Below are 18,308 nucleotides of genomic sequence, written 5' to 3'. Positions count from 1 at the left end.
ACCCCCCGTGGTTGGCTTTAGAGACCTGGGTGGCCAAAGAATCCATTGGAAAGATGGCTGTGGCTGTGGTGTTGTGGTTCATTCGTTTCTTTTCAACTCATTGGGACCTGTTCAGAGCCATCCCCCATGTTGCCTCACGCAGCCTCCTCCCTTCTTTGTCTGCTCCTGCCTCCTGATTGCCTTCTCCTTCTCCTCTCTGCCCTCCGTTTCTTTAAGAAAGCACACACTATTTCCACGTCCAGTTGTTGGCACAGGTCAGGGCGTGTGTCTGTCCAGAACGTGCATGCTTCCTTTCTTGGCTTAGTGGAAGCACGTTCCACTAAGGAGTAGACACACTAAGTAGTAGCACCACTTTCCCCGAAGGAGTAGGAGTTACAGTGTCCCGTTTCCCAGGTCTCCCCAGGGCACTTTGGGTAGGGGGTGGACTGGGGAACTGCGAGCATCAGGGTGCACCTGCAAAAGCCCCAAACGGTGTGAGTTGTTATTCGAGATGCTATTCCATCACGTCTCTGGCAGTAGACATGGGATTCTGGCAAGTCAAAGACTTGGGGGGTATTTGGTGGGTGTGGGGGTAGGGTGGGTGTGGGCAGGGTGGTGGACTGGGACTGCTGTCGGGAAAGGACGCCAGGGGGGGCGTGGAGGAGGTGGGGAGGAATGTGGGAAAGGGAGGCAAGGATTTAAAGGATCTAGGAGGAGGCACCGGAGAGAGCGTCCAGTGTGCGGCAATGCCTCGGAGGAGCCGGCGGAGGCCATTGCGGCCAACGTCTGTGTGCAATGTGAAAAGGCGGGAAAAGCCAGGGCGTTTCGGAAGGCAAGGCAGGCTGGGAAAGGGGGCATGGGCGGCAACTTCAAAGGGACCTAGGGGAATACCCGGGCAGTTAGGACTCTGTGCACTGCCGAGGGCCCCCGAGCCTGGGGTTGATTCTAGCTGCTGCGTGGCAGGGCCACACACCAGAACCCCCAACAGCCCCCCCAGCCCAACGTGGACCTTGGGGGTCTGGGGCACGGGCCGTGCCCGTGAAAGCCCACTGGCTCCATGGGATTCTTTCCAGGGTCTCTGCTTGGCGGCCAGGGGCGTCCCCTCTGACTAAGCCCCCACCATGATTGACGTCAATAGGGGCGGAGCTGGCTCACCCTAACCAAAGTCCCGAGCTGCTGGGTGCTGGCCCACTGAGAAGGCAGTCTGCAGCGTCCTTGTGGCTCTCCCACCATGGCTTCGTCCAGCTCATCCAGCATCTCAGGCGGTACGTTTGCCCTCGCTCCCTGGGGTCGGATCACGTCGGGTGGTGCTGGGGGGTCTGTGTGTAGCCCGGCCAAGGGCCCACGGCAACCGTGTCGACTGACCGCCAAGAAAGCCAGGCACCGATCGGCTGGATCCCGAGTTTCCAGGCGCCAGGTGTGCCCCGAGAGGCACCGTTTGGTCGTTTGGCTCCTTTGGCACACACATGGCTTCTCCTTTCTCTTTTCTGTGATGATGGTGTTGGTTGTGTGGTTCCGGGGCTGGTAGGGGAACTGGCATGGGGCCCTGTTTCCTCATCTTGCCATGGAAATTGAAGTCGGCGAGATCTGTGTCTTTGCCACCTTCAGTGGCTTTCTCTCCACAATGGCCTAGTACCTTCTGTCTTCCGTCAGGCGTTGGGTGTTGGCCTTCGCTTCGGCTTCCTTCCCTTTCATTTCCTGTTCCCCTAGTGACGGCAAATATGGCCGAGGCTCCTGTTAGCCCCGAGAAGCCAGGTTCCCTCCACCCCGTTGGCATCGTGATGGAGGGAATTGTGGCAGAGGCCCCATCGAGACGTTTTCCAGGCATCTGCTCAGGCAGGTGGAAAAATGTCTCCGCACACAGGCGGGATGGTGTGCTGGTCTTTGGTGGGTGGCATTTCTTGCCAGCTTTGTTTCAGGGGCGGGTTTGGCTTCCTTTCTGCTTGCTCGTGTTCCTTGGATTCCGGCATGGGTGGGGTGTGGGGGATTTCCCCACTGCCCTTGACTCTCAGCCTGGCTCTCGGGGTGTAGCCAAGTGACCTCCAAATGCAGAGGCGTCCCCGGGCTCCTGGCTTTGCTGAGGCACAGGGGCAACGGCCCTGGGCGGGGAGCATGCTTGGGCACTTCCGTCGAGTCCTCTCCCACCCCCACGTCCTCTGAGACTTTTCCCTTTCGTCTCTTCCACAGGCCCCATCGCCAGAGGATCTCGATGGAGGAGACTTGTTCTGAAGCTGAGCCAGAAGGACACCCTGCAAGCGCTCTTTCAACAGAACCCCTACCCTGGGATAGCGACCAGGGAACGACTGGCCCGAGAGCTTGGCATTGCCGAAAGCAGTGTTCAGGTAGGGCCCCCTCTCTCCACCCGTTCTCCCTCTCAGGCTCCCCGTGCCGATTCGCGTCAGCAGAAAGCATCCGGAGGCCTTTCTCTTGAGGACGAATTCTCTCTGTTTGCCCCTAGGTCTGGTTTCAGAACCAACGAAGAAGATGGTTAAAGCAGAGCCGACGACCGACTGCAAATATGCGCCAAGACAGGGAAGGGGCGCCAGGGTCCACGGCCAGGCCACCGTCGACACCTCCTCGACCTCAGTCTTCCACTCAAGGTAAGTTACCTAGCCTTCTGCAAAGGCAAGCCCCCCAGAGAGGGTCCCGAAACCTCCCCAACTTGACAGAGAATTCTCTCTGCTGGTTGATGACCACCAGAGGCTCAGAAACACCAAGAAGGGAGGAAACAGGGCCATCTGGTTGCGTCCCCCATCGGTGACCCAGATAGGGCCACCATGTCCCCAGGCGGCGGTGACGGGCAGCACTCTTGCCCCTTTGCACCCTCTCTCCAGTCCCCGTCGCGAACTTTAGCCTCCAGCCGCCCAGGCAACCTTGGCCGAGGAGCATGCTTCAGGGCAGTCCGCGGCAAGACCGGAGGAACAAGGAGACACACAGGGGCATGCATGTGTGCCGAGTGTGCGTGTGTGCGTGTGTGCATGCACACCTCCACCATGGATCCAGGCACGCGATCCATCTGTGGGTGTATTCCGTAGAACCCCGCCCCGGCTGCAGAGCCACCTGAAGTGATTCATGTGTGTGGGACTGTCCACCCCCTGCACACCGTCTAGGCTATCTGTGCTGTCAAGGTCCCATGGGCCTTAAAGTCCTCTCCTCTCGGTGTATTCTTTCCTTGGTAGAAGACTCGGCCAGAGAGGCCAGGAGAAAGAGAACAGTCATCTCTCCTTCTCAAACAAGGATCCTTGTGCAAGCCTTCACGAGGGATCGCTTTCCGGGGATTGCCGCCAGGGAAGAACTGGCTCGTTAGACGGGAATCCCAGAAGCTCGAATCCAGGTACGTTCTGCACCCAGCGCATGGGCCCAGGCCGTGGCCCAGGAGACGGGCGCGTTCAGCCCTGCCAAGCGTTTGGAGCTGGATACACGTCGGCTTGGGCCGGGGCTTGGGCTAGCGGGGCGGGGCCGAAAGTTGGTGGGCTGAGTGGTGGGTTTTGTGCCGCTTGAGGCCCTGCAGGCGCCCCTCATCTCTCAGGGCCCAGGGATTCGTTTGCAGAAAATGGCCCTGTAGAACTCACCCTGGGCATGCCAGATCAGAGGACGGGCGGCCAGGCGGGGTGTTGAATGGGTGCCACAGAGGCACCAGCACGTTGATCTGGATGGTCACGACTTCTGATGTGCCTGTCTGCCTTTTGCTCCCCTAGATATGGTTTCAAAACCGAAGAGCTCGGCACCCCCAGCAGAGCGCAAGGGGGCCTGGCAATGGCCGGGCCCGAGGACCAGGCGGCGCATCGGCCACGACCGCTCCTGCTCCAGAGGACCGAAGGGCCCCACCCGCTGTCCACAGCACCTCTCTTCCCCTTGGCCCCTCTCAGACACAGGAGAGCATGCCACCCTTGGCGGCAGCCGCTCCTTTGGGCGCCCCCACCTTCTGGGTGCCCGCGACTGCCTCTGGGGTCTGTGTGGGCCAGCCGTTGATGTTCTTCGTGATCCAGCCCAGCCCGGTGGCTCTCCAGCCAAGTGAGAAGCCACCACCTCCTCCCCAGGTTGCAGTGCCCTGGGCCGCGTGCTCCCCTGCTGACACGGCCCCTTGGCAGCCTGGGCCAGGGGCCATCCTGCCGCCTCTACAGCCTGAGACACACATCAGGCGGGAGCCGGAGTCACCCGTTGGTGAAGGCACGGCCCCACCGCTAGAGCCACAGCCCCATCCGCCCAGCCTTCCAAGCTCAACAAACCTCCTAGATGAGGTCTTGGTGGCCACCGGCATCCTGGAAACGCAGGCGCCTTCGCGGGGGCCGCTGCAGATGCAGGAGTAGATCCTGCCCTGCCAGACGCACCCAGCTTCCTAGATGAGCTCATGGAGGCCCCGGGCATCACGGAATGGCAGGCGCCTTCCCCCGGGGCTTCTGCAGATGCAGGAGAGCACCCTGCCCTCCCAGGCGCACCCAGCCTCCTAGAAGATTTCGTGGAGGCCACGGGCATCCCGGACACGCATGCCCCTTCCCTGGGGGCCACTGCAGATGCAGGAGCGCACCCTGCCCTGCCAGACGCACCCAGCTTCCTAGACGAGCTCATGGAGGCCACAGGCATCACGGAATGGCAGGCGCCTTCCCCGGGAGCTGCGGCACATGCAGGAGTGCACCCTGCCCTCCCAGGAGCACCCAGCTTTCTAGACGAGCTCTTGGAGGCCACGGGCATTGTGGACTCGCAGGTGCCTTCCCCGGGTGCTTCTGCAGATGCAGGAGTGCACCCTGCCCTCCCAGGCGCACCCAGCTTTCTAGACGAGCTTTTGGAGGCCACTGGCATTGCGGACTCGCAGGCACCTTCCCCGGGAACCGCTGCAGATGCAGGAGTGCACCCTGCCCTCCCAAGTGCACCCAGCTTCCTAGATGAGCTCTTGGAAGCCACCGGCGTCCTGGACACGATAGGGCCTTCCCTGGGGCCCTCTGCAGATGCAGGAGCACACCTCGCCCTCCCAGGCTCACCCAGCCTCCAAGATGAGCTCCTGGCCGTCACATGCATCCCGGGCTCGCCGGGTCCTTCCCTGGGGTCCTCTCCTGTCATCCCAGGGTACCATCCATCACTCCCCAAGTCACCCAGCCTCCTAGAGGAAATCATGGCTGCCACGTTCATCCAGGACACGCCCTGGTCTTCAGCAGGGGCTGCTGCACGGGAACAAGGAGTTGAGGCAATCCTGGAAGCACCCCTCAGTGAGGAGGATTACCAGGCCCTCCTGGACATGCTGCCGGGCTCCCCAGGCCCTCGGGCTTAGAGGGAGAAGAAGGAAAGGGGCACCTTCTTCCCTGAGCCCCTTTCAGGTGTCCTTGCCTCGGATGCTGAGCCACGGAGGTCTCAGAGTAGGGAAGATTTAGGTTTGGAGGCGGGGGTGGAGAGCCTAGTGACGGGATGACTACCAGCAACTTTGGGGACAAACACTAGAGCTGGACCTGTGGGAAGCATGGGCCCCTCCAAGAGGCACAGCCCACCTGAAGCCTCAAGGAATCCCAGTATTCCAGTGACCAAGAGGGTGGCTAAGAGCGGACATGCTGTGGAGCCAATAAAGAAACTCTGTGCTCTGCACAAGTCCTTTTGGTCTGGCTCTTCTGTGTTCTGGTTGCGTCTTTCCAGCAGTCCACACAGTCCACACAGTCCACACTCCTTCCCTAGGCCAGGGCCAGCCGAGGGAGTGGGAGTGGGAGATAGGGCAGTGGGAAGGTGGAAGGCTGGGAGACGCAAGGTGGGAGGGGGCGAGTGGATGGAGGGAGAGGGTGGGGGTGAAGGGAGAGAGTGGGGGTGAAGGGAGAGCCTTGGAAAACGCTGAGTGGGAGAGGGAGGGAGGGAGAGAAGGGAGGGAGACAGACAGAGTTGGGGAAGGAAGGAGGGAGTGGGCGTTTGGGGGAGGGGGGCGGAGCCCCCGTCTGGGACTCAGCTTCTAGCCACCGGCCATCCCTGCAGCTCTCCTTAAAATACTCCGTCAGGGACATGCTTTCCTCGGTTTCGGGGTGCCTGCTCTGGGCGGGTTTCCTGAGGTCAGATCCTCTGAGCCAGCAGTAGGGACCTACCCACACAACCGCTTTCACGACCAGACTCCATGTCAACACACATGCCCGGGAGAGCTGCAAAGGCCAATCATCTCCGTGTGTCTCTCTGACCCTCAGGGTGTCGTGACTCAGCTCGCCCTGCCACCAGCATCCCCCCATCACCCGCAGACAAACAGGCATGATTTCCTTGCAAACCCGTTCCTGAATTCCTAGACACAGTGGTTTCGAAGTACATACAAACCCCTGACTGTTCTCATGTGAACCCCCCGTGGTTGGCTTTAGAGACCTGGGTGGCCAAAGAATCCATTGGAAAGATGGCTGTGGCTGTGGTGTTGTGGTTCATTCGTTTCTTTTCAACTCATTGGGACCTGTTCAGAGCCATCCCCCATGTTGCCTCACGCAGCCTCCTCCCTTCTTTGTCTGCTCCTGCCTCCTGATTGCCTTCTCCTTCTCCTCTCTGCCCTCCGTTTCTTTAAGAAAGCACACACTATTTCCACGTCCAGTTGTTGGCACAGGTCAGGGCGTGTGTCTGTCCAGAACGTGCATGCTTCCTTTCTTGGCTTAGTGGAAGCACGTTCCACTAAGGAGTAGACACACTAAGTAGTAGCACCACTTTCCCCTAAGGAGTAGGAGTTACAGTGTCCCGTTTCCCAGGTCTCCCCAGGGCACTTTGGGTAGGGGGTGGACTGGGGAACTGCGAGCATCAGGGTGCACCTGCAAAAGCCCCAAACGGTGTGAGTTGTTATTCGAGATGCTATTCCATCACGTCTCTGGCAGTAGACATGGGATTCTGGCAAGTCAAAGACTTGGGGGGTATTTGGTGGGTGTGGGGGTAGGGTGGGTGTGGGCAGGGTGGTGGACTGGGACTGCTGTCGGGAAAGGACGCCAGGGGGGGCGTGGAGGAGGTGGGGAGGAATGTGGGAAAGGGAGGCAAGGATTTAAAGGATCTAGGAGGAGGCACCGGAGAGAGCGTCCAGTGTGCGGCAATGCCTCGGAGGAGCCGGCGGAGGCCATTGCGGCCAACGTCTGTGTGCAATGTGAAAAGGCGGGAAAAGCCAGGGCGTTTCGGAAGGCAAGGCAGGCTGGGAAAGGGGGCATGGGCGGCAACTTCAAAGGGACCTAGGGGAATACCCGGGCAGTTAGGACTCTGTGCACTGCCGAGGGCCCCCGAGCCTGGGGTTGATTCTAGCTGCTGCGTGGCAGGGCCACACACCAGAACCCCCAACAGCCCCCCCAGCCCAACGTGGACCTTGGGGGTCTGGGGCACGGGCCGTGCCCGTGAAAGCCCACTGGCTCCATGGGATTCTTTCCAGGGTCTCTGCTTGGCGGCCAGGGGCGTCCCCTCTGACTAAGCCCCCACCATGATTGACGTCAATAGGGGCGGAGCTGGCTCACCCTAACCAAAGTCCCGAGCTGCTGGGTGCTGGCCCACTGAGAAGGCAGTCTGCAGCGTCCTTGTGGCTCTCCCACCATGGCTTCGTCCAGCTCGTCCAGCACCTCAGGCGGTACGTTTGCCCTCGCTCCCTGGGGTCGGATCACGTTGGGTGGTGCTGGGGGGTCTGTGTGTAGCCCGGCCAAGGGCCCACGGCAACCGTGTCGACTGACCGCCAAGAAAGCCAGGCACCGATCGGCTGGATCCCGAGTTTCCAGGCGCCAGGTGTGCCCCGAGAGGCACCGTTTGGTCGTTTGGCTCCTTTGGCACACACATGGCTTCTCCTTTCTCTTTTCTGTGATGATGGTGTTGGTTGTGTGGTTCCGGGGCTGGTAGGGGAACTGGCATGGGGCACTATTTCCTCATCTTGCCATGGAAATTGAAGTCGGCGAGATCTGTGTCTTTGCCACCTTCAGTGGCTTTCTCTCCACAATGGCCTAGTACCTTCTGTCTTCCGTCAGGCGTTGGGTGTTGGGCTTCGCTTCGGCTTCCTTCCCTTTCATTTCCTGTTCCCCTAGTGACGGCAAATATGGCCCAGGCTCCTGTTAGCCCCGAGAAGCCAGGTTCCCTCCACCCCGTTGGCATCGTGATGGAGGGAATTGTGGCAGAGGCCCCATCGAGACGTTTTCCAGGCATCTGCTCAGGCAGGTGGAAAAATGTCTCCGCACACAGGCGGGATGGTGTGCTGGTCTTTGGTGGGTGGCATTTCTTGCCAGCTTTGTTTCAGGGGCGGGTTTGGCTTCCTTTCTGCTTGCTCGTGTTCCTTGGATTCCGGCATGGGTGGGGCGTGGGGGATTTCCCCACTGCCCTTGACTCTCAGCCTGGCTCTCGGGGTGTAGCCAAGTGACCTCCAAATGCAGAGGCGTCCCCGGGCTCCTGGCTTTGCTGAGGCACAGGGGCAACGGCCCTGGGCGGGGAGCATGCTTGGGCACTTCCGTCGAGTCCTCTCCCACCCCCACGTCCTCTGAGACTTTTCCCTTTCGTCTCTTCCACAGGCCCCATCGCCAGAGGATCTCGATGGAGGAGACTTGTTCTGAAGCTGAGCCAGAAGGACACCCTGCAAGCGCTCTTTCAACAGAACCCCTACCCTGGGATAGCGACCAGGGAACGACTGGCCCGAGAGCTTGGCATTGCCGAAAGCAGTGTTCAGGTAGGGCCCCGTCTCTAGACCCGTTCTCCCTCTCAGGCTCCCCGTGCCGATTCGCGTCAGCAGAAAGCATCCGGAGGCCTTTCTCTTGAGGATGAATTCTCTCTGTTTGCCCCTAGGTCTGGTTTCAGAACCAACGAAGAAGATGGTTAAAGCAGAGCCGACGACCGACTGCAAATATGCCCCAAGACAGGGAAGGGGCGCCAGGGTCCACGGCCAGGCCACCGTCGACACCTCCTCGACCTCAGTCTTCCACTCAAAGTAAGTTACCTAGCCTTCTGCAAAGGCAAGCCCCCCAGAGAGGGTCCCGAAACCTCCCCAACTTGACAGAGAATTCTCTCTGCTGGTTGATGAACACCAGAGGCTCAGAAACACCAAGAAGGGAGGAAACAGGGCCATCTGGTTGCGTCCCCCATCGGTGACCCAGATAGGGCCACCATGTCCCCAGGCGGCGGGGACGGGCAGCACTCTTCCCCCTTTGCACCCTCTCCCCAGTCCCCGTCGCGAACTTTAGCCTCCGGCTGCCCAGGCAACCTTGGCCGAGGAGCATGCTTCAGGGCAGTCCGCGGCAAGACCAGAGGAACAAGGAGACACACAGGGGCATGCATGTGTGCCGAGTGTGCGTGTGCGCGTGTGTGCATGCACACCTCCACCATGGATCCAGGCACGCGATCCATCTGTGGGTGTATTCCATAGAACCCCGCCCCGGCTGCAGTGCCACCTGGAGTGATTCATGTGTGTGGGACTGTCCACCCCCTGCACACCGTCTAGGCTATCTGTGCTGTCAAGGTCCCATGGGCCTTAAACTCCTCTCCTCTCGGTGTGTTCTTTCCTTGGTAGAAGACTCGGCCAGAGAGGCCAGGCGAAAGAGGACAGTCATCTCTCCTTCTCAAACAAGGATCCTTGTGCAAGCCTTCACGAGGGATCGCTTTCCGGGGATTGCCGCCAGGGAAGAACTGGCTCGTCAGACGGGAATCCCAGAAGCTCGAATCCAGGTACGTTCTGCACCCAGCGCATGGGCCCAGGCCGTGGCCCAGGAGACGGGCGCGTTCAGCCCTGCCAAGCGTTTGGAGCTGGATACACGTCGGCTTGGGCCGGGGCTTGGGCTAGTGGGGAAGGGGCCGAAAGTTGGTGGGCTGAGTGGTGGGTTTTGTGCCGCTTGTGGCCCTGGAGGCGCCCCTCATCTCTCAGGGCCCAGGGATTCGTTTGCAGAAAATGGCCCTGTAGAACTCACCCTGGGCCTGCCAGATCAGAGGACGGGCGGCCAGGCGGGGTGTTGAATGGGTGCCACAGAGGCGCCAGCACGTTGATCTGGACGGTCACGACTTCTGATGTGCCTGTCTGCCTTTTGCTCCCCTAGATATGGTTTCAAAACCGAAGAGCTCGGCACCCCCAGCAGAGCGCAAGGGGGCCTGGCAATGGCCAGGCGCGAGGACCAGGCGGCGCATCGGCCACGACTGCTCCTGCTCCAAAGGACCGAAGGGCCCCACCCGCTGTCCACAGCACCTCTCTTCCCCTTGGCCCCTCTCAGACACAGGAGAGCATGCCACCCTTGGCGGCAGCCGCTCCTTTGGGCGCCCCCACCTTCTGGGTGCCCGCGACTGCCTCTGGGGTCTGTGTGGGCCAGCCGTTGATGTTCTTCGTGATCCAGCCCAGCCCGGTGGCTCTCCAGCCAAGTGAGAAGCCACCACCTCCTCCCCAGGTTGCAGTGCCCTGGGCCGCGTGCTCCCCTGCTGACACGGCCCCTTGGCAGCCTGAGCCAGGGGCTATCCTGCCGCCTCTAGAGCCTGAGACACACATCAGGCGGGAGCCGGAGTCACCCGTTGGTGAAGGCACGGCCCCACCGCTAGAGCCACAGCCCCATCCGCCCAGCCTTCCAAGCTCAACAAACCTCCTAGATGAGGTCTTGGCGGCCACCGGCATCCTGGAAACACAGGTGCCTTCCGCGGGGGACGCTGCAGATGCAGGAGTGCACCCTGCCCTCCCAGGAACACCCAGCTTCCTAGAAGAGTTCGTGGAGGCCACATGCATCCCGGACACGCAGGCTCCTTCCCTGGGGGCCACTGCAGATGCAGGAGTGGACCCTGCCCTGCCAAACGCACCCAGCTTCCTAGATGAGCTCATGGAGGCCCCGGGCATCACGGAATGGCAGGCGCCTTCCCCCGGGGCTTCTGCAGATGCAGGAGAGCACCCTGCCCTCCCAGGCGCACCCAGCCTCCTAGAAGAGTTCGTGGAGGCCACGGGCATCCCGGACACGCATGCCCCTTCCCTGGGGGCCACTGCAGATGCAGGAGCGCACCCTGCCCTGCCAGACGCACCCAGCTTCCTAGACGAGCTCATGGAGGCCACAGGCATCACGGAATGGCAGGCGCCTTCCCCGGGAGCTGCTGCACATGCAGGAGTGCACCCTGCCCTCCCAGGAGCACCCAGCTTTCTAGACGAGCTCTTGGAGGCCACGGGCATTGTGGACTCGCAGGTGCCTTCCCCGGGTGCTTCTGCAGATGCAGGAGTGCACCCTGCCCTCCCAGGCGCACCCAGCTTTCTAGACGAGCTCTTGGAGGCCACGGGCATTGCGGACTCGCAGGCACCTTCCCCGGGAACCGCTGCAGATGCAGGAGTGCACCCTGCCCTCCCAAGTGCACCCAGCTTCCTAGATGAGCTCTTGGAAGCCACCGGCTTCCTGGACACGATGGGGCCTTCCCTGGGGCCCTATGCAGATGCAGGAGCACACCTCGCCCTCCCAGGCTCACCCAGCCTCCAAGATGAGCTCCTGGCCGTCACATGCATCCCGGGCTCGCTGGGTCCTTCCCTGGGGTCCTCTCCTGTCATCCCAGGGTACCATCCATCACTCCCCAAGTCACCCAGCCTCCTAGAGGAAATCATGGCTGCCACGTTCATCCAGGACACGCCCTGGTCTTCAGCAGGGGCTGCTGCACGGGAACAAGGAGTTGAGGCAATCCTGGAAGCACCCCTCAGTGAGGAGGATTACCAGGCCCTCCTGGACATGCTGCCGGGCTCCCCAGGCCCTCGGGCTTAGAGGGAGAAGAAGGAAAGGGGCACCTTCTTCCCTGAGCCCCTTTCAGGTGTCCTTGCCTCTGATGCTGAGCCACGGAGGTCTCAGAGTAGGGAAGATTTAGGTTGGGAGGCGGGGGTGGAGAGCCTAGTGACGGGATGACTACCAGCAACTTTGGGGACAAACACTAGAGCTGGACCTGTGGGAAGCATGGGCCCCTCCAAGAGGCACAGCCCACCTGAAGCCTCAAGGAATCCCAGTATTCCAGTGACCAAGAGGGTGGCTAAGAGCGGACATGCTGTGGAGCCAATAAAGAAACCCTGTGCTCTGCACAAGTCCTTTTGGTCTGGCTCTTCTGTGTTCTGGTTGCGTCTTTCCAGCAGTCCACACAGTCCACACAGTCCACACAGTCCACACTCCTTCCCTAGGCCAGGGCCAGCCGAGGGAGTGGGAGTGGGAGATAGGGCAGTGGGAAGGTGGAAGGCTGGGAGACGCAAGGTGGGAGGGGGCGAGTGGATGGAGGGAGAGGGTGGGGGTGAAGGGAGAGAGTGGGGGTGAAGGGAGAGGCTTGGAAAACGCTGAGTGGGAGAGGGAGGGAGGGAGAGAAGGGAGGGAGACAGACAGAGCTGGGGAAGGAAGGAGGGAGTGTGCGTTTGGGGGTGGGGGGCGGAGCCCCCGTATGGGACACAGCTTCTAGCCACCGGCCATCCCTGCAGCTCTCCCTAAAATACTCCGTCAGGGACATGCTTCCCTCGGTTTCGGGGTGCCTGCTCTGGGCGGGTTTCCCGAGGTCAGATCCTCTGAGCCAGCAGTAGGGACCTACCCACAAAACCACTTTCACGACCAGACTCCATGTCAACACACATGCCCGGGAGAGCTGCAAAGGCCAATCATCTCCGTGTGTCTCTCTGACCCTCAGGGTGTCGTGACTCAGCTCGCCTTGCCACCAGCATACCCCCATCACCCGCAGACAAACAGGCATGATTTCCTTGAAAACCCGTTCCTGAATTCCTAGACACAGTGGTTTCGAAGTACATACAAACCCCTGACTGTTCTCATGTGAACCCCCCGTGGTTGGCTTTAGAGACCTGGGTGGCCAAAGAATCCATTGGAAAGATGGCTGTGGCTGTGGTGTTGTGGTTCGTTCGTTTCTTTTCAACTCATTGGGACCTGTTCAGAGCCATCCCCCATGTTGCCTCACGCAGCCTCCTCCCTTCTTTGTCTGCTCCTGCCTCCTGATTGCCTTCTCCTTCTCCTCTCTGCCCTCCGTTTCTTTAAGAAAGCACACACTATTTCCACGTCCAGTTGTTGGCACAGGTCAGGGCGTGTGTCTGGCCAGAACGTGCATGCTTCCTTCCTTGGCTTAGTGGAACCACGTTCCACTAAGGAGTAGACACACTAAGTAGTAGCACCACTTTCCCCTAAGGAGTAGGAGTTACACTGTCCCATTTCCCAGGTCTCCCCAGGGCACTTTAGGTAGGGGGTGGACTGGGGAAGTGCGAGCATCAGGGTGCACCTGCAAAAGCCCCAAACGGTGTGAGTTGCCATTCGTGATGCTGGCCCATCACGTCTCTGGCAGTAGACATGGGATTCTGGCAAGTCAAAGACTTGGGGGTTATTTGGTGGGGGTGGGGGTAGGGTGGGTGTGGGCAGGGTGGTGGACTGGGACTGCTGTCGGGAAAGGACGCCAGGGGGGCACGGAGGAGTTGGGGAGGTATGTGGGAAAGGGAGCCAAGGATTTAAAGGATCTAGGAGGAGGCACCGGAGAGAGCGTCCAGTGTGCGGCAATGCCTCGGAGGAGCCGGCGGAGGCCATTGCGGCCAACGTCTGTGTGCAATGTGAAAAGGCGGGAAAAGCCAGGGCATTTCGGAAGGCAAGGCAGGCTGGGAAAGGGGGCGTGGGCGGCAACTTCAAAGGGACCTGGGGAATACCCGGGCAGTTAGGACTCTGTGGACTGCGGAGGGCCCCCGAGCCTGGGGTTGATTCTAGCTGCTGCGTGGCAGGGCCACACACCAGAACCCCCAACAGCCCCCCCAGCCCAACGTGGACCTTGGGGGTCTGGGGCACGGGCCGTGCCCGTGAAAGCACACTGGCTCCATGGGATTCTTTCCAGGGTCTCTGCTTGGCGGCCAGGGGCGTCCCCTCTGACTAAGCCCCCACCACGATTGACGTCAATAGGGGCGGAGCTGGCTCACGCTATCCAAAGTCCCGAGCTGCTGGGTCCTGGCCCACTGAGAAGGCAGTCTGCAGCGTCCTTGTGGCTCTCCCACCATGGCTTCGTCCAGCTCGTCCAGCACCTCAGGCGGTACGTTTGCCCTCGCTCCCTGGGGTCGGATCACGTCGGGTGGTGCTGGGGGGTCTGTGTGTAGCCGGCCAAGGGCCCACGGCAACCGTGTCGACTGACCGCCAAGAAAGCCAGGCACCGATCGGCTGGGTCCCTGGTTTCCAGGCGTCAGGTGTGCCCCGAGAGGCACCGTTTGGTCATTTGGCTCCTATGGCACACACATGGCTTCTCCTTTCTCTTTTCTGTGATGATGGTGTTGGTTGTGTGGTTGCGGGGCTGGTAGGGGAACTGGCATGGGGCCCTGTTTCCTCATCTTGCCATGGAAATGGACGTCGGGGAGCTCTGTCGCTTTGCCACCTTCAGTGGCTTTCTCTCCACAATGGCCTAGTGCCTTCTGTCTTCCGACAGGCGATGGGTGTTGGGCTTCGCTTTGGCTTCCTTTCCTTTCATTTCCTGTTCCCCTAGTGACGGCAAATATGGCCCAGGCTCCTGTTAGGCCCGAAAAGCTAGGTTCCCTCCACCCCTTTGGCATTGTGATGGAGGGAATTGTGGCAGAGGCCCCATCGAAACGTTTTCCAGGCATCTGCTCAGGCAGGTGGAAAAATGTCTCCGAACACAGGCGGGATGGTGTGCTGGTCTTTGGTGGGTGGGATTTCTTGCCAGCTTTGTTTCAGGGTCGGGTTTGGCTTCCTTTCTGCTTGCTCGTGTTCCTTGGATTCCGGCGTGGGTGGGGCGTGGGGGATTTCCCCACTGCCCTTGACTCTCAGCCTGGCTCTCGGGGTGTAGCCAAGTGACCTCCAAATGCAGAGGCGTCCCCGGGCTCCTGGCTTTGCTGAGGCACAGGGGCAATGGCCCTGGGGGGGAGCATGCTTGGGCACTTCCGTCAAGTCCTCTCCCACCCCCACGTCCTCTGAGACTTTTCCCTTTCGTCTCTTCCACAGGCCCCATCGCCAGAGGATCTCGAAGGAGGAGGCTTGTTCTGAAGCTGAGCCAGAAGGACACCCTGCAAGCGCTCTTTCAACAGAACCCCTACCCGGGATAGCGACCAGGGAACGACTGGCCCGAGAGCTTGGCATTGCCGAAAGCAGAGTTCAGGTAGGGCCCCCTCTCTCCACCCGTTCTCCCTCTCAGGCTCCCCGTGCCGATCCACGTCAGCAGAAAGCATCCGGAGGCCTTTCTCTTGAGGACGAATTCTCTCTGTTTGCCCCTAGGTCTGGTTTCAGAACCAACGAAGAAGATGGTTAAAGCAGAGCCGCCCACCGTCTGCAAATATGCGCCAAGACGGGGAAGGGGCGCCAGGGTCCACGGCCAGGCCACCGTCGACACCTCCTCGACCTCAGTCTTCCACTCAAGGTAAGTTACCCAGCGTTCTGCAAAGGCAAGCCCTCCAGAGAGGGTCCCGAAACCTCCCCATCTTGACAGAGAATTCTCTCTGCTGGTGGATGACCACCAGAGGCTCAGAAACACCAAGAAGGGAGGAAACAGGGCCATCTGGTTGCGTCCCCCATCGGTGACCCAGATAGGGCCACCATGTCCCCAGGCGGCGGGGACGGGCAGCACTCTTCCCCCTTTGCACCCTCTCCCCAGTCCCCGTCGCGAACTTTAGCCTCCGGCCGCCCAGGCAACCTTGGCCGAGGAGCATGCTTCAGGGCAGTCCGCGGCAAGACCGGAGGAACAAGGAGACACACAGGGGCATGCATGTGTGCCGAGTGTGCGTGTGCGCGTGTGTGCATGCACACCTCCAACATGCATCCAGGCACGCGATCCATCTGTGGGTGTATTCCGTAGAACCCCGCCCCGGCTGCAGAGCCACCTGAAGTGATTCATGTGTGTGGGACTGTCCACCCCCTGCACACCGTCTAGGCTATCGGTGCTGTCAAGGTCCATGGGCCTTAAACTCCTCTCCTCTCGGTGTGTTCTTTCCTTGGTAGAAGACTCGGCCAGAGGGGCCAGGAGAAAGAGGACAGTCATCTCTCCTTCTCAAACAAGGGTCCTTGTGCAAGCCTTCACGAGGGATCGCTTTCCGGGGATTGCCGCCAGGGAAGAACTGGCTCGTCAGACGGGAATCCCAGAAGCTCGAATCCAGGTACGTTCTGCACCCAGCGCATGGGCCCAGGCCGTGGCCCAGGAGACGGGCGCGTTCAGCCCTGCCAAGCCTTTGGAGCTGGATACACGTCGGCTTGGGCCGGGGCTTGGGCTAGGGGGGAGGGGGCCGAAAGTTGGTGGGCTGAGTGGTGGGTTTTGTGCCGCTTGTGGCCCTGCAGGCGCCCCTCATCTCTCAGGGCCCAGGGATTCGTTTGCAGAAAATGGCCCTGTAGAACTCACACTGGGCATGCCAGATCAGAGGACGGGCGGCCAGGCGGGGTGTTGAATGGGTGCCACAGAGGCGCCAGCACGTTGATCTGGACGGTCACGACTTCTGATGTGCCTGTCTGCCTTTTGCTCCCCTAGATATGGTTTCAAAACCGAAGAGCTCGGCACCCCCAGCAGAGCACAAGGGGGCCTGGCAATGGCCGGGCCCGAGGACCAGGCGGCGCATCGGCCACGACCGCTCCTGCTCCAGAGGACCGAAGGGCCCCACCCGCTGTCCACAGCACCTCTCTTCCCCTGGGCCCCTCTCAGACACAGGAGAGCAGGCCACCCTTGGCGGCAGCCGCTCCTTTGGGCGCCCCAACCTTCTGGGTGCCCGCGACTGCCTCTGGGGTCTGTGTGGGCCAGCCGTTGATGTTCTTCGTGATCCAGCCCAGCCCAGTGGCTCTCCAGCCAAGTGAGAAGCCACCACCTCCTCCCCAGGTTGCAGTGCCCTGGGCCGCGTGCTCCCCTGCTGACACGGCCCCTTGGCAGCCTGGGCCAGGGGCCATCCTGCCGCCTCTACAGCCTGAGACACACATCAGGTGGGAGCCGGAGTCACCCGTTGGTGAAGGCACGGCCCCACCGCTAGAGCCACAGCCCCATCCGCCCAGCCTTCCAAGCTCAACAAACCTCCTAGATGAGGTCTTGGCGGCCACCGGCATCCTGGAAACGCAGGTGCCTTCCGCGGGGGCCGCTGCAGATGCAGGAGTGCACCCTGCCCTCCCAGGAACACCCAGCTTCCTAGAAGAGTTTGTGGAGGCCACTTGCATCCTGGACACGCAGGCACCTTCCCTGGGGGCCGCTGCAGATGCAGGAGTGGACCCTGCCCTGCCAGACGCACCCAGCTTCCTAGATGAGCTCATGGAGGCCCCGGGCATCACGGAATGGCAGGCGCCTTCCCCCGGGGCTTCTGCAGATGCAGGAGAGCACCCTGCCCTCCCAGGCGCACCCAGCCTCCTAGAAGAGTTCGTGGAGGCCACGGGCATCCCGGACACGCATGCCCCTTCCCTGGGGGCCACTGCAGATGCAGGAGTGCACCCTGCCCTCCCAAGTGCACCCAGCTTCCTAGATGAGCTCTTGGAAACCCCCGGCGTCCTGGACATGATGGGGCCTTCCCTGGGGCCCTCTGAAGATGCAGGAGCACACCTCGCCCTCCCAGGCTCACCCAGCCTCCAAGATGTGCTCCTGGCCATCACATGTATCCCGGGCTCGCCGGGTCCTTCCATGGGGTCCTCTCCTGTCATCCCAGGGTACCATCCATCACTCCCCAAGTCACCCAGCCTCCTAGAGGAAATCATGGCTGCCACGTTCATCCAGGACACGCCCTGGTCTTCAGCAGGGGCTGCTGCACGGGAACAAGGAGTTGAGGCAATCCTGGAAGCACCCCTCAGTGAGGAGGATTACCAGGCCCTCCTGGACATGCTGCCGGGCTCCCCAGGCCCTCGGGCTTAGAGGGAGAAGAAGGAAAGGGGCACCTTCTTCCCTGAGCCCCTTTCAGGTGTCCTTGCCTCGGATGCTGAGCCACGGAGGTCTCAGAGTAGGGAAGATTTAGGTTGGGAGGCGGGGGTGGAGAGCCTAGTGACGGGATGACTACCAGCAACTTTGGGGACAAACACTAGAGCTGGACCTGTGGGAAGCATGGGCCCCTCCAAGAGGCACAGCCCACCTGAAGCCTCAAGGAATCCCAGTATTCCAGTGACCAAGAGGGTGGCTAAGAGCGGACATGCTGTGGAGCCAATAAAGAAACCCTGTGCTCTGCACAAGTCCTTTTGGTCTGGCTCTTCTGTGTTCTGGTTGCGTCTTTCCAGCAGTCCACACAGTCCACACAGTCCACACTCCTTCCCTAGGCCTGGGCCAGCCGAGGGAGTAGGAGTGGGAGATAGGGCAGTGGGAAGGTGGAAGGCTGGGAGACGCAAGGTGGGAGGGGGCGAGTGGATGGAGGGAGAGGGTGGGGGTGAAGGGAGAGAGTGGGGGTGAAGGGAGAGGCTTGGAAAACGCTGAGTGGGAGAGGGAGGGAGGGAGAGAAGGGAGAGAGACAGACAGATTTGGGGAAGGAAGGAGGGAGT

General features: G+C 60.9%; 1 protein-coding gene across 1 annotated transcript; it reads left to right on the top strand.

Moving 5' to 3' along the window:
- The first annotated feature begins 7,485 nt into the window (after positions 1-7,485).
- Positions 7,486-17,694, top strand: LOC133046215 (double homeobox protein 4-like protein 4). The gene is made up of 9 exons (XM_061129135.1): positions 7,486-7,519; positions 8,442-8,596; positions 8,713-8,854; positions 9,434-9,588; positions 15,102-15,243; positions 15,822-15,976; positions 16,342-16,572; positions 16,684-16,917; positions 17,515-17,694. The coding sequence occupies exons 1-9, from the start codon at positions 7,486-7,488 to the stop codon at positions 17,692-17,694; spliced, it is 1,428 nt and encodes a 475-aa protein (XP_060985118.1).
- The last annotated feature ends 614 nt before the right edge of the window (positions 17,695-18,308 follow it).

This window comes from Dama dama, chromosome 24 (assembly GCF_033118175.1).
Source record: "Dama dama isolate Ldn47 chromosome 24, ASM3311817v1, whole genome shotgun sequence".
NCBI lineage: Eukaryota > Metazoa > Chordata > Mammalia > Artiodactyla > Cervidae > Dama > Dama dama.
The sequence above is the reverse complement of the archived record's forward strand: the minus strand, read 5'-3'. Positions and strand labels throughout refer to the sequence as shown.

Bases quoted from the DNA above. Each gene is read 5' to 3' on its own strand.
- LOC133046215 (XM_061129135.1), top strand. From the start codon at position 7,486: ATGGCTTCGTCCAGCTCGTCCAGCACCTCAGGCG. The intron at 7,520-8,441 runs GTACGTTTGCCC...TCTCTTCCACAG, and splicing joins CTCGTCCAGCACCTCAGGCG to GCCCCATCGCCAGAGGATCT. The intron at 8,855-9,433 runs GTAAGTTACCTA...TTTCCTTGGTAG, and splicing joins ACCTCAGTCTTCCACTCAAA to AAGACTCGGCCAGAGAGGCC.